At 36.8% G+C, this 16,303-nt stretch overlaps 1 protein-coding gene across 1 annotated transcript; it reads right to left on the bottom strand.

The window, feature by feature from the left end:
- Positions 1-8,849: 8,849 nt before the first annotated feature.
- LOC121765018 (protein indeterminate-domain 12-like) lies at positions 8,850-12,152 on the bottom strand. Its single transcript, XM_042161058.1, has 3 exons — positions 11,374-12,152; positions 10,808-11,204; positions 8,850-9,497 (listed from the first exon to the last, which is right to left on the bottom strand). Exons 1-3 carry the CDS (start codon positions 11,534-11,536, stop codon positions 9,002-9,004), a joined length of 1,056 nt encoding a protein of 351 aa, XP_042016992.1. The 5' UTR covers positions 11,537-12,152; the 3' UTR covers positions 8,850-9,001.
- Positions 12,153-16,303: the final 4,151 nt, after the last annotated feature.

The raw sequence follows: 16,303 nt of genomic DNA, 5'->3' as shown, positions 1-16,303 counted from the left end.
ACATTATTGTATGAGGTGCTGAGTTCGGGCCCTCTTGACATCAGTTGTAATTTCCTCCTTTCTATAGTATAGGAGTTTATTTATAATTTCTTCCTTCATATAGGAGTTAATTTAAAAAAAAAATCCATAAAAAACTAGATCTAAAAACCCTAATTTGGTATGGTTCGGTGGTTCGGTTTTTAAGAGTGGATTTGTGAATAATAGGACTATATATATATATATATATATATATATATATATATATATATATATATATATATATATGATTGTGATCAAGATAGAACCATTCTTAAACGTAGAACAAATGCCAAACGGAGGTCGTTAGATCTTTTAATCCAATGGTGTTGATTTGCACAACAACTTCCCATTACAACCAAAACTATTATTAATGGGTGAATGCAGATAAGTGTAGATAATGTATTTTACAGAGTTTGTATTTGATCACACCTCTATATATATATATATATATATATAATATTTCATACGTAGATTTCGGTTGATTCTAAGCTTAGTTTGTCATTATATACATAGTTAGATTGTCTTTCTGAAAAATGAATAGAGGTTTGAAAAATTGCGTCTTCTTAAAAATTGAGAATTTCTTTAGGAGAATAATGTTGTTGGATTTGAAAAACCTTTTGTGCTACTTGGATCACGGCCTAAACAAAATGGGCCGACTGTTTACTGCCGCTCTTGGACATTACATAATCAAATTTACAGTTTTATAAAACGTTACTTAGAGAGTAGTATATTAATACAACAAACTCGAGTACTATAAGATATAAAATTAAAAAGTTACCAGAATAAGATTGGATTGAAAAATAAGTTGAGTAAAAATGGTAATTTTTTAATTAAGATACGACTTGATGGAATAAATAAGGTATATATATAATTTTAATTACAGAAATGAAATATAGTAATAAACTATCCCTTTTAAAGCAGGAAGATTAATATGAAATAATTAAATTACCGTCTTATTACATTTTAACATGTAAAGTATAGTTGTTAAACAGGTAAAATACAAGATGCAACTCAAAGAAACGCAGTGATGTACTCTCTCATTTACGAGTAAATTAATGTTTCATTTAATAATAACACTTAAGAGGATATATGTTAGTTTAAAATTTTAAAATAACACTTGATTGATAGTCTTGAATTATAAGAATATATAATTCATTTAGTTTTTAATATATATAGTAAAAATGAAAACAGATTTTAATGATTAATATAAAAAATGGCAATGTGTGATAATAATGTTTTCAATTGGAAGGTCTTCAATGCATCAGCCAAGGAGTAGAAAGCGTTTTCGAAATGGAATGTGTACTTGGTGGTCTTATATTTGCCCCTCTTTTTCCTCCAAAACATAACAAACTTGTCAAACTACCAAATGTCATTAATAATGTTTTCAATTGGAAGGTCTTCAATGCATCAGCCAAGGAGTAGAAAGCGTTTTCAAAATGGAATGTGTACTTGGTGGTCTTATATTAGCCCTCTTTTTCCTCCAAAACATAACAAACTTGTCAAACTATCAAATGTCATTAATAATGTTTTCAATTGGAAGGTCTTCAATGCATCAGCCAAGGAGTAGAAAGCGTTTTCAAAATGGAATGTGTACTTGGTGGTCTTATATTAGCCCTCTTTTTCCTCCAAAACATAACAAACTTGTCAAACTACCAAATGTCATTAATAATGTCAATTGGAAGGTCTTTAATGCATCAGCCAAGGAGTAGAAAGCGTTTTCAAAATGGAATGTGTACTTGGTGGTCTTATATTAGCCCTCTTTTTCCTCCAAAACATAACAAACTTGTCAAACTACCAAATGTCATTAATAATGTTTTCAATTGGAAGGTTTTCAATGCATCAGCCAAGGAGTAGAAAGCGTTTTCAAAATGGAATGTGTACTTGGTAGTCTTATATTAACCCTCTTTTTCCTCCAAAACATAACAAACTTGTCAAACTACCAAATGTCATTAATAATGTTTTCAATTGGAAGGTTTTCAATGCATCAGCCAAGGAGTAGAAAGCGTTTTCAAAATGGAATGTGTACTTGGTAGTCTTATATTAACCCTCTTTTTCCTCCAAAACATAACAAACTTGTCAAACTACCAAATGTCATTAATAATGTTTTCAATTGGAAGGTCTTCAATGCATCAGCCAAGGAGTAGAAAGCGTTTTCAAAATGGAATGTGTACTTGGTGGTCTTATATTAGCCCTCTTTTTCCTCCAAAACATAACAAACTTGTCAAACTCCCAAATGTCATTAAATTGATCGGAAACAAAAGATTCGAGTTGATAAAACTCGACATTATGCACACAGGGCCGTCCCGACAAAATCAGAGGCCCTGTGCAAAAATCTGGTGAGCTGGCAGGCGCTGCAGAAGCGATCAACGATGGCTCTGGTGAGCTGGTCCCTGTTGCGGCGTTTGTCGATGAGGAACACCGAACACGAACAGGCGGCTCCCAGGTCTACGATCGGGAAAAGAAACCGATCAGAATTGGAGTCACGGTGCTAGAAAAAGGCCTGGGCGTTGCTATACAAGAGAAATAGCTTTGTTGGGCTGAAAAAATAGGAATACATGTATATGGGCTGAAATATTTCAGAGGCCCCTGAAAATTGGGGGCTCTGTGCGGTCGCACAGGCCGCACGGGCCAAGGGACGGGCCTGTATGCACATTCAACAACCAATCAAACCTACAAAAATACGAATTTATCACTGATATATTTACAAAGCCTCTCAACAAACAATCCTTTGTGAAGCTGAGAAGCAGACTTGGTGTAGTGATTATTTCTTAGCCTGGGGGGTGTTAGAGAACCTTGTGAAGATCAAAACAAAGATCAAGCTAAGGTTGCATGGAATGTTTAGTTGCATGAAGTGGATGTGGTTGGTAATCACGTGGAGTCATTTGGAGCACGAGTGACGAGATATACCCAAGACCGGATGTACACAAGCTCACTTTAAATGAGAAGTTTGTTACCGAATCAACAACTAAGGCACAAGATGTGGAGTTGTGCCCATGCAAACGTGGAGTTGATCAACGAGCTAGGAGTCAAGTTAGGCTCGGGGAATGGGGCTGGGATAAAAGCCAAGGAACTAGCCGTTGGGAGAAGTTAGTTATAACTGACTTCTAACGGCCGAGAAGAGATCTTGGTTGAGCTCGATCACAACCTCACATATATAGCTAGTTTAGATCTCAGTTTGCAACATTGTAACACAAATTACACACACCCAAGATTGATAGATAGCTCTTGCTAGATTAGGAAGTTTGTTGGTTTCTGGGGATTACAAGATATAAACAGGGCGTAATACAACCCAAAAGGAAGGAATACAGATGGAGAAACTGAAGCTGAAATTACAACGAAAAGAAACCATAAACCGTGAACAAAGTTTAGCCGAGTCGAGGAGGCCTCTTCCCGCAAGACGAGATACGCCCCGGTAGTGCTCTCGGTTTGGCGTGTCGTCCCCAAAGGTAAAACGGCTACGTCTCTGGTGAAGCAGCACCGCTATCAGCAGAGCTCCGGCGAACTGGATGGAGGAGAGGGCAGAGCTTCGACAGAAAGACAATGCAGAGAGAGGGAGAGAGCTTATGAATGCAGAGAATGCTTGTTTGGCAGGAGATCGGGATCGGGATCGGGCCCGGGGCCCGCGAGCGCGAGCACGGGCACGAGCTCGGGCGGGCCGGAGGCGACGGCGCGCGCGTGTGCGCGCGTGTGGGCTCTTTCACCCATCTTGGTCCACTATAATTATTAAGTAACATAAAGCCACTTAATTTAAACACATTAAAATATGTGTTAATCCTCCAATGTGGGATAATTAACACTAGTTAATTATTCCCTAAGCTCCTAACTCCAAGCTTTAATTAAAAGCTAATTATGCCCAACTAATCCACTATTTCCCACTCACCGGAAATCGGATTTGAGAAAGTGAATATACTACATTTATCTACGTAAAATGTAGATCGACGCTATGTCATTTAATTTCACAAAATTAAATGTCTCGTTACATTTATTATTTGGTCAAAATTCATTGACCGGGCATATTTAATCCATGATTTTTTACAAAATTGAGAGCGCATCATCTTGTAGAGAGATTCATCTTCGTTATACTTGTTCAATAAACTCCATAATCCTTCTCCGTGGATGTAGGCAGATCTTTGCCGAACCACGTAACCCTCGAGCGTGCTTTATATCTTGCTTGTTGTGAGCGTTGAATTGCCGTGCGAATCCTTACACAAGAGCACAAAGGTACATGGAGAGACGTGACAATGAAAGGAATGGTGAAGAAGTTTGATTCATGATTCTGTTTTGAGTAATTCTGTAAGCAAGAGATAATCGAGTTGTACATAGACAGTTGAAGGAAGCTATTATACTTGTCTGTCACGACATGAGGGGTCTTGCTGCTACTACATGTTCATGAAGATCAACTTATGTTGGATCTTGAGTTTTATCCCAAAATGGTGATAATTGATTTAATGAAGAAATTGTAGATTTACATTATGCTAAAAGCAATGAAATCGATTCTGGAGTGGCCCCTACAATAGTTTTTGTGATGATGGAATCTTAAATGTAACCATTGAGGACAAAGTTTTCATATTTTAATTTGTCTTATATCACGGTCCATAATTAAAAGTCAAGTGGACTCCATAATTAAAAGCTAAAGACTACATATAATGAAGTGGATGTAAAAAGCTAAAGAGGCTTCAAAGTTTTACTAATAATAATGAAAAATAAACAGTTGAAAGTTGTGATGTTTGCATTTGAATGTCATTAGTCACCTCCTTTAACTAAGCATATTAATAACTCCATACCAATCTTCATGTCCTTTTAGTATACATGTATTATTGTTATTTATACGACTATATATATATATATATATATTCAATGATGCAGTTGCAATATTACGTGGATTGGGTTCGATTGCTGCTATAGATACTTTTAGTTCCATTCATTATCCACATATTAATTTCAGCCTATATATTAGGTGAAGAATTGTTTGCTTTACACTTTATCGAGTTATGTGAAATCCTAAGAGTTATGAGAATGAGAATATGGAATCTTGAAACAGTTGTTTCTTCATTGTGGGTTGAGCCATATACTGATAGGAACTTAGGCCATCTGCAACGCTGTCTCTTATCCGTCTCTTAACCATCTCATCTCTTAACTATTCATGGGCCACACTGTACTTTTCACTCCATCTCTTAACTAAGAGACAACACTTGCAACCCTCCATCTCTTATCTGTCTCTTAACCATCTCATCTCTTAACTATTCATTCAATTTCATTTTTTATTTTTATTTCCAACAAATTCAATTAATAAAAACACACTTCATTAAATAAAATAAAATTACAACTTAAAATCCTAAAAAAATATATAATTAAATTCATGGCAAAATAAATAAAAAAAGACATAATTTAAAATACAATTTTATAGAAATTATAAAAACTACTCCGCCGGCGAATCATCCCCCGAAGGCGGTGGCGGTGCACTCAAGCTACCTGGAGGTGGAATACCAATTTGTCTTGCCATATACTCAATTCCGTCAAGATGGGCTTGATATTGTGGAGGCGTCATGCGGGAAGTGTCCGCCATCGTGGCGGTCAAGTACATGGACAATAGGGTGTTCGAGCCCGAGACCGAGCCCGCCTGGCTTGATTCGCCTCGGCCCCTCCTCCCTCTAGCCGCCTTCGCCGCCTTGGTCCCTTGCGGCCGACGGCGCCCACGGGAGGAGCCCCCTGCATCGGTGGTCGTGCCCTCAACCTCTTGTGAGGCGCTGCCTGACCCGCCCTCACTAGACGAGTATTGGCCACCCGCCATGTACTTCGTGCGCTTCGAGCTTGAGCCCTGGCTGGACTGGACACCGTCTGCCCACCATTCAACGTCTTTGACGGCCTCCCAAACATCGACATGTTTGAATTCTTTACCGTTGTCGTCAAAGAAGACTCGCAAAGCCGCTCTTATAATGTCGGCTCCACTGGCTCCGCTTTGGTATTGAGCTGCTTCATTCTTGTAGATGCCGCAAAAATTTTTGACATCTCTGTCGACGCGGTCAAAATGACTGTGGAGCATCTTCAGGGTGCTGCGGCGGGACCGACCCGACTTGTTCTCGTTGTAGGCGGCGGTGACCTTTTCCCAAAAACACTTGCGGGTTTGTTGATTCCCGACGATGGGATCGTACGAGACTCTGACTCAAACGTTGAACAGAGTCATCATGTCCGCCCGGCTGTATGGATGACGACCTATATCCTCTTCCTCCTCGGCCGCCTCCTCCTCTTCCTCCACGGCGTCGAATACGCGACCCCTGGAGCTTCCACCGCCTCGTCCTCCTTTCGGATTGGGTTCATCCGGATAATCCTCCTTAATTTGGGATAATCCCTGCGAATACCTCGGGGCGGAGGGACGAGCGTATGCATCCACATCAAAATGGGGTGGTTGGTACGCCGTCGGCGTTGACGAGCCTCGGGTGCCCGGCGTAGACGAACCGGAACCAGAACCGGAACCACCCAAGACATTGTACATGCCCCCCTGTCGCCAAACGCGTTTATGTCAAAGCCGCTGAGCCGCAAGAGTTTCCGTCTCCAGACATTTTGTGATGAAAATTGGAGAGGTGAGATGAAAATTGGAGAGGAAATGAAGATGATTTGAGAATAATAGATGTGTGTTTGTGTGTATAATGTGGATGAAAGAGGAGTATTTATAGAGTAAAAAAAGAAAAAAAATATTTTTTTTACCGTTCAACGGTAATATTACCATTTTTTAAATTTTTTAATTTTTTTATTAAAATCGAATTTAAAAAATGATTTATTGCGTCAGCGTGACGACGCCCACTCGCGGGCCGGCGAGTGGGCGTCACGCCTAGCGCCAGCGCGCCACGTGGCGCTGGCGCGTGGCGAGCTGTCGCGCGAGTCGTCCCTTTGGGACGAGACGCTCGGCGAGACGGGACCGGGACAGAAGGCTGCAACGCTGTCTCGCGGCCGTCTCGTCTCTTCGAGACGAGACCGAGACGCCTGCAAGACGCGTTGCGGATGCTCTAATTTTGAAGTTGGGTCGAGTCTCTTTATTCATTGCCGTTGTGCACTTAAATGTTATGTGGTGAAGAGGGAGAGAATAGTATATTCTCCCTCCGTCCGCCAATTAAAGACACATTTTGACTCAGCACGAGTTTTGAGAAATCAATGTTTGATTTTTATAAAGAAAAGGAATAAAAAAGTTAGTGGACTATGAGTTCCATTTTATGCAGTATTAATTTTATAGCAGAATGTGAGTGGAATGAATTAGTAGAGTATGAAGCCCACTTACTAAAAGTGGAAAAAAGGGAAAATGTCGGACACCCTAAAATAGCAAAACGTGTCAGGTTTTTGGCGGACGGAGGGAGTATTGTGGATGGGGATTTGCAGTAGATAAGTAGTAAAAGTATATGAAACAAGGTTTGGTAATTATTTGCATGCTTTGGAAGAAAAAAAAGGAACAAAAGGTAGGCCTGTGGAGATGAGATTCCCTTATGAAACATGACATATGCAAGTTGTGTAGAATAGAAGCATTAGTTTTGTCTTCTTATGCTGCATAGCAAGATAGAAAGAGAATGTGTCCTTTCTCTAGTGAGGCAAATGGTGTGTATTGCTACCTTAACCTGCAACTTATTACACCCTACTTTCTAAAAGCTTTGGATATACCAAACCAAAGTAGCTTACCATTTAGCATATCTCTAGTCTTTGGGTCCATTCCATATGCTTACTGCTTATCTTTTCTTAATCGCACACACTTTGTATATACCTCTTAAAGCTAAAGGAATTATTGATTGATTCTGCCAACTTTTACTTCAATTCCTCATCTTTTTCCTTAACTCCATCTTGGGTTTTGAATATATTCTTTGTCCTTATCTTTGGGAGAAAAGTTTATTCTTCTAGTATGGACTCAAGTTACACTAATAATTCATTGATTTACTTTATCGAGAATGTTGATGCTAGTTTTCTCGAATTGGTTGTGTTTACAAGTAACAAAATTGTTCTCTTATAGGTTGTATTCATCGATAAAAAAGGGCGAAACAATAGGCAGTGAAAAATGAAAAAAGAAAATGGGAAAAGAGGATGCAGAAGCACAAAAACAGAGGGAAAAGAGATAATCCATCCAAACTTTAAAATTGATGAATCTTTTTGGTAAGCGTTGACATTAATGAAGAGAGTGTTGATGATTTATATGTTCACTACCAAATTGGCGGACCACCACTAACACTAAGATAATAAGAGCCCAGCACGGAAACACATACCAATAACATCAACTTTTTTACCTTCACGCTTACACCAACTTAATTTACTATTCCATACTTTTCTTTTTTCAACTATATATCCACTCATCAAATAGGTTTCCCTCTTCTTTCAAATTCACACATTAAATGGACTAGTTTTTAGATTCAGTTTTGTACTTATGCTATTAATATTATTGTTTTATTTCACTTTCTTTGTGATTTTCTACTAATTAAAATCCAAATACGTACTCCATTAGCTAAGTGAGCTTCAATCTACTTGCATTAATTTGTATTTTTACGTTGCAATTTACACTTTCATGCTAGTAGTATCAACATTATGTTGTATGCATAATATGGTATTCGGTTTGCAAGATTGTATCCCGGGGTTAAATATGTAGTGTGTTTGGTTTATGAGATTCAATCCCACAACTCAATCCTAGATGAATATTAAATAATCTCACAGCTCAATCTTAGATTATATATGTTGGTATTATTTTATCTAAGCAACCGAACACCACCTAGATAAATGGAATAAAATGTTAAACTATATACTAGTATAACATAGATTTTGTTTCACATTTAATTTTTGATAAGCAGCTCAACTTGAAAAACTAAGCAAGAAATTAATCAGTCTCACAACTTGTAATTAAAAGATCCGCAGATAATTTATTATTCTCGGTAACAGATAAACCCAAATTTAACACAAAAAAAAAACATGCATGATTTGAAGTGAATTTGTACTTAACAAAGTAGACACTTCCTCTCTAGCAATTGCCCCACCCGAATCCATGGTGATTCAACAGAGAGTTGTGAAACGCCGATACTTTCACCAGCGGCAGTTGCAGCTCCCTCACGCCGCCGCTGCACTGGTCTCCGGTCAGCCCAAGAAAATCCCTGGTCAATCCATCGCTAGTCTTGTGCATGTCGAGGTGGGCCATGGTGGACCCCACGTTGCCCGTTGCCCCCATCGTGGCCGCCTTCTGGAGGAGCACGGTGGCGGAGAGAGGAGGCGCCCCGGCCTGGAAGTTTCCGAAGGGAAAGGCCCTCTCTGAGAGATTGATGGGGTTAGGGTTTTGGGGGAGGGGGCCCCACGGGTTGCGGAATGGGAGGAGGTTTTGGGGGGTGAAGAGATATGGTTGGGTGGTGGTAGTGAAATTAGGGTTTTGTGGAGGCAAGATTGAGTTGGTGGCAGCTGAGAGCCTTGCACTTTCTTCAGCCAATGCATCACAGAATGCCCTGTGGGTAATGAAGCTATCCTTCCTGTTACAAAAAAGTGAAAGTAGAAAATACTGATAAATTACTACTATGACATGATCATTTAATTTGTTTGGGGGAATGGCTAAATGACAAGGTGGAATATTGTGTTTCAAGTCATCATGATCTTCATATCTTAGCATGCATGCCAACTTCTTCACCACCATCATGAGTCCACAATATGGTACATGTACTAGAGAATGCAACAGTATTGTTGTCTCTCTTTTTTTTTGGTATTAATGGAAACCTATAAGCCTCTAGCTAGTTTCGGTTATTTTATTCAGGCTTCAAAAAACGTAAAGAATAGTGAGTTGAAAAAGTTAGTATAATATGAGATTCATTTTTTTATACTCAATTGGTTTTATAATAAATGTGAGTGAAGTGAGGTAGTGGAACGTGAGAACTACTTATCATTTATGATAAATGTGAAATAGACTCTTATTATGGGATGAAGATAATGTACACAATAAAAATAAGGAAATTATCAAATTGAGTAGTCATAGTTTCTTCAACCCAAAACCAAATTCATAGGAAATTAAACATGTGAATTATGGGGGTGAGAGTAAAAAGACCTAAAGCTCTTCAATAATTAGTATAGGGGTGAATAGTCTTGTGGGTCACTATAAACTTTCAAAACAAAAGCCAAGAAGAAAATGTAGATGATTTTTTCTGAGCTTGTGAGCCCCAAAGTGTGTGTGTGAGAGAGAGAGATATGGATTTGCATGCACAAAAATGAGCAATAAAAAAGAACATCAATTTGCATATACGATGACGAAAGGTGATTTTGAAAATAGAGCTTGATCATGCACACACACATACACACAGTAGGGCGTGAGTGCATGTGCAGCTCGAAAACAACACAACACAACACAACAATGCCATATTCTTTTTGCAGTTTTTGATGATTATAGCCTCCCAAATTATTACCCCATCTGTCAGTAAATAGTGAGAAATCTTGCAGGGATTCTCCGCCATCATCAACAAAAGTATTCAAGCTTCCATAACTTTCTTTTACAACCATTCATCATTGTTTCCTAGACTCCTTTTATAGTACTCACAATTAGCAAAAGTTGTGAAAGAAACACAGACAAATTGCATGCAAGTGCAGGCTTCTCACTGTTCCACATTTCACAATTTTATCTGAAAAATAACAAGATTTTATTTCCCCTTTCCTATTTTATTTGACAGACACACGCATTAATTGCATTCATCACCTGTATAATAATACTTTTAACTAAAACAACACAAGCCCACTTAAAAAAATTGAATCTTTTTATAAATTAAATAAAACACGAGATTAATCAAATTGAATTTACCTGGAGAAGAGGGTTCCACAATCGCATCGATACTCTCGAGTTCCGCAAGTTTTGGAGTGGGCTTTCCAATCGGACTGAACGGCGTAGATCTTGGAGCATTTTTCGCACTTCCACTTCTTCTCGCCGTGTTTCCGGCAGTAGTGCTTCTTGATTCCGGTGAGGTCTCCCAGCGCCCGGGACGGGTGGTGGTGGAGGCACGACGGCTCCGGGCAGACGTAAGCCCTCTTCCGATTCTCCTTGCTGCTCCTCTGCTTCAGCTTCCACGGCAGATTGTGCCCTCTCCGGTGGAGCTGGAGGTTCTGATCCCTCTGAAAGCCCTTGTTGCAGATCTCGCACACGAATCTGTTCGCCGTCATCAGGGTTTTCGGAGACAACGCAATCACCTCAGCATCAGGGTCTGCATAAACGTACAGAGAATGACTTAACTGATAGTAATAAAAAATTCAACTAATCAAAGTAAAAAATTAATATTCAAAGTCGGTCGTTATAAAATTAAAAGTGAAAAACATAGATACACATGTGGGTGGGTGTGTGTGTGTGTTATGCTCTATTACTACTACTATTACCTGGATTGCCAGGGAGGTTTCTCTTCTTCTTGATTTTCAACTGAGGAGTGGTGCTGGCGTTGGAATTCTGGATCATTGAATTTAGGGTGCCCAAATCAGCTTGATGAGCTCTTGAAGAATCGGTGCCTTCTTCGCTTGAATTTGGAATCACCATTGGGAACATGGTTTTTTTGGTGGTTTTGTTTTTGAATTTAGTTGATGAATTGAGACAAAATGGAGCAACTGTGTTTGAATTTTGAGAGTTGAGGCAAAGATAGAAATAAAATTTGGATCTTTATGAATGGAAAAAACAAGTCTTGTAACAAACCCTCATTAAAGCCCTAGAATCCAACAGGTGGCGGAAAACAGACCTGCAATAGCTAAATCCCACCTGGAAAATTAATACATCTGACTAGTAAATACTTGTAATCGATGTATTTTCTTGATTTTTCTTATATATGAAAAGAAATAAAAACACAAGGAATCTAACTCTGTGCTCTTAAACTATCTTATTAGGGCAGCTTAGCAATGCAATGTGTTTGCCTTTCTCTCTCATCTTTTTGGAAGCTGCAACTACAATAGAATAGTATCCAATTTATAATTGGCAGTAATTGGGTGTACAAGAATGTGTGTGTTCATAACAGTTGAAGACTTTGGAGTGGTGAGAAATGGCCGCCAACCTAAGTATATAATTTTTTTTTAAAAAAATCCCAGAAATAAACGGCTCGAAAAACCAGAAAAGGCAAGAATTCTGCAAAGTAAAGTATGTGTGTGTGAGAACAAGGGGGGAGGAGGCAATAAGTTAAAATGAGGAAAGAAAAATGAAGAATTGGTGATGAATATATTGAACCATCAAATATTCTTTTCTTTTTTTAATATAATTAATTGTCGCTTATGGATTATATGCAATTGTTTTTGTTTTTCCTATAATTAGAGGACTGACATGGGTACTTTTTTGTCTCTTCTTTTGCTCCTGTTATAAAACACCCAAACCCCTGAAAGTTTTATTGAAATGGATTAAAAGGAGGAATATTTGTTAACATAGAAAATTGAGAAGCTTAAAAAGATACAAAATATAATGGAAATGGTGGCAAAACCAAAAGGCTAAAGCTTAAAGGCTAAAGGCAAAGTGGAAGAGTTGATGTTGACGAGGCTCTCTCTCTCTTTCTCATATATTCCCACAATTTTATGTAACCCCACGGCTATGGTTGTCATTATTAAATTATCATATTGACTATCATCAGCTCACAATTTTGATGATATTTTACACACACTCAGAACCATTGTATAAGTATATGGCAATTGGAGACAAAAAGCTCTACTTATTTCTAAATGTATATAACATTGATGTGTAATTATTCTTATTCTGAAAGTTGTAATTATTCAGTTTTCCATTCTTTAATCTTGTCGGAAATAAATATGACTTAATTGGACTCAATTATTTGTATTACTATATGCTTTTCCTGTGAGATGGAAAAAGGTAGTGAAATTGTATAATAATTTTAATAGTCTACGCCGGAGATTTGATTCATTATTTGTAAAATGACATAATTCACACGGATCGTGAACTGTTTCGGTCGACTAGAACAAAGCACACGGACCGGACCGGACCGGACCGTGTGATCAACTATTATTCTATTTCTTGCCCCATTCTTCGACCACTCTTCATTTTCGTCTAAATTTTCAACATCAAAAGGGAATATTAACATTTTTTACTCGAAAAATATAATAAAATGCATGACACCTATGACGAAAATATGAAATGTTTTATGTACATCAAATATCCCAAACTTAAGTTCTTGGTGATACTATGCAATCGAGAATTGGCATTTCTTTTACGCTCTCAAATACGAGTTTAGTTATCTCATTATTTTCTTTTTTTCTTTAATGAATTGTTAATTGTTGTACATCTGTCTCGATTTTTAATATAGACATTTATGAATTAAAAACATAGTAAAATTTCATGAAATCTATGAGAAACATGAAATATTTTATTCACATCAAATTCTACATCCAATGTTAAAATTGATCACAAAGAAACATTCGGATAATGAGCTTCATAAATCATCAATCCATTTGAATCTGGACACCGAATGAATCTCTGAATCTTTGGTCCAAATCCAAAATAATTCAGAAATCTAGAAGCAATGAATCTACTACAACAAAGTATTATTGAAACACTTTAAAAGTTGGATCTAATTTGCAATAATATTTTTTTTATAACTGCAAACATTATAAATTAATAAATGACGGCATCACCGTCTATTCGTTACTCCTTTATCACATATAGGCATGTAAATTCGGGTATCCGTGGATACCCAAACCCGAAAAATTCGGGTACTCGAACCAAAAATCTAAAAAATACCATACACAATATCCGACCCGTATGTGAATTCGGATACCCTAATACCCGATGCGGGTACCCAAACCCAACTAATCGGGAACCCATAAACCCGAAATTATTATATTTCAAATTTATTATTTTATATAAATTATATTGTGATGAGAATAGAAATTATTAAAAATAACACCATAGCTATTTATTGACTATTATTAAAAGTCTAAACTTCAATTCTAAATTTCTAATGTTTTAGCTTTCTCTAAATTTCTAATATATATAAAATAGACATTAGACAAATAGTTAAATAGACACTACTTAATTTTAAAATAAAGAAATTTTTGGCACAAATTGAAACATAAAAGAGATTAAATAAATTTACCCTAGATTTACCCTACGGGCCTATTGCCCTATACTAAATAAAAATATTTATCTCAAATACATAATTAATCGAGTTTAATCGGGTATTAGTCGGGTACCCTAATACGGGTTTCGGGTACCCTAAACCCGAAAATTTCAAACATTAACTACCGAAACTCGTACCCGAACCCATAATTTCGGGTTTCGGATACCCAAAACCCTTCGGGTATTGGGCCGGGGTCGAGTATACCCGAAACCCGCGGATTAAATTTGCATGTCTAATCACAGACATTAGTCACATTACTATTCTATTACTATAGTGATTATATTTTCACACCCAATTTACAATAAAGTTCAAATTTTGTATATATAAATGTAAAAATAAAATATTTGATGAGAAAAATTGAATAACATGCTCGAAATTATGTTGGTGGTAATATTAAAATTCCAAAATGTGAAACGTTAAGGAGTTTCAAACAAACTTTCTGCGCAGAGACAAAATATTCTACTTTAATTATATGCTTACTTATTTCCTTTTCCATGAAATGTAATTTCTCGTGATGTTTTCTACTTATCTCATCACTGGATTGCACTATTTAATTTATCAAATCCGAAGCCCCACTAGAGGGAATTTTGAAGGTCTCTTTTTTCTCAAATATTCTTTTGTAACTTTTTCACATTCCAAACCTGTATCCAAAACACATATGTATTGCAGAACCCGCCACCCTTTTATCCATTGAAAATCATTACATTCTTGATAATAATAATTTCATATATACACATTTCAAAAATATAATCATTATAGGGACAGAAAGCATGTAAATTAATTAGACAACTGGTCTTGAAAAACCATTCCATAATAATTCATGAATACTTTTCCTTAATAGTATACTACTACTACTACTACTTTATTAAACCATCTATATAAAGTATAAGCACATAATTAAATCCTAAATGTGTTAACAAGCTAGAACTCAAATTTATTCAAGTATATGACAACAAACAACATGTGAGCAATGGAAAAATAGGACCCATGATGCATGCTTATCTCGAGATTCTTGAAACTAATTAAAAACTGCTGAGTATCCAATGTAATATAGGATCATGTGTTTATCTTTCATTTGAGATTCAGTTTCCCTTCTTTTTGCTTCTTCCTTTTCTTGAGATAAGATTAGGTTTGTGTATTGCACACACATATATCCATCTTTTGAAACCCTAAAGAATGCATTATTGTTCTACGTCATCGACATCTTAACCACCGTCACAATTAAATTGAATAAAAAACTATTGAACACGAAGATTAATAAATTGTGTTGAAAAGTATGAGCGATGAATAAAGTAAGAAAGATAAAGAGAGAGTAAAGTAGTTGACTGAATAAAGTAAAATCGATTGAATGCTTTATTTTTTTGTTAAAAGGGGAAATGATTCAACTTAGTTGGGTAATCTAAAAAAGGAATACGACTCAACTTAGTTGGGACGGAAGGAGTACATCACTAATCTATCACGAACTTTAGTCAATAATTAATTGTTCCATTTTTAATTCAATTTTTTCAAGAATCGAAAGTGCTTTTTTTATAGATTATGTAATGTATGGTCGATCAGAACTCAAAATCTAATGAGAATGGAGTTCGGATTATGTTTTCGTGACCATCATCAGGTATTGATGTGACTTGATGCCGAAATCTTCTAAGTTTCCCCTAGCCCATAGGATTGGTGCATTGCATGCTCGAATCTCAAAACTCTGATAAGTTCGTCAGTGTCTATCAAATTTGAGGTGTTTCTACATGCTCAGAGAGTTCTTCTATCTACAATATGACAATATGAGAAAACTAGTCAAAGCATATATTTTGACAATATATAAATAAAATATCATCTGTAGGTGGCTTGGTTTTCCCATATATCTAGCAGATTAAGGATATGTTGTTAGCATTATAGTATTACTTATATGTAAACATTGGGTGTAACGAATATTTATTTATTTAGGGACGTAAAGAAAATATGGCAATAATGTCCGGAAGTGAATGATGATGAGTAGAGAAAAGAGAATATATGATAAGTGTGAAGGAATACCGAATAAGCAAAAGGATAGTCATGAATTGAATGATGCTTTTGATCACGGGTTTTCTATTCTCAGATTCTTTCATGGCTCATGCAACTCACTCTCCCATTTTTATTTTTATTTATTTCCTTTTTGGGTAAAAGAATACACTTTGCGAATCTAAAAGTATATACATGAACAAAATTATCTTCAA

Source organism: Salvia splendens, chromosome 14 (genome assembly GCF_004379255.2).
Source record: "Salvia splendens isolate huo1 chromosome 14, SspV2, whole genome shotgun sequence".
In the NCBI taxonomy this organism is placed as follows: Eukaryota; Viridiplantae; Streptophyta; class Magnoliopsida; order Lamiales; family Lamiaceae; genus Salvia; species Salvia splendens.
The sequence above is the reverse complement of the archived record's forward strand: the minus strand, read 5'-3'. Positions and strand labels throughout refer to the sequence as shown.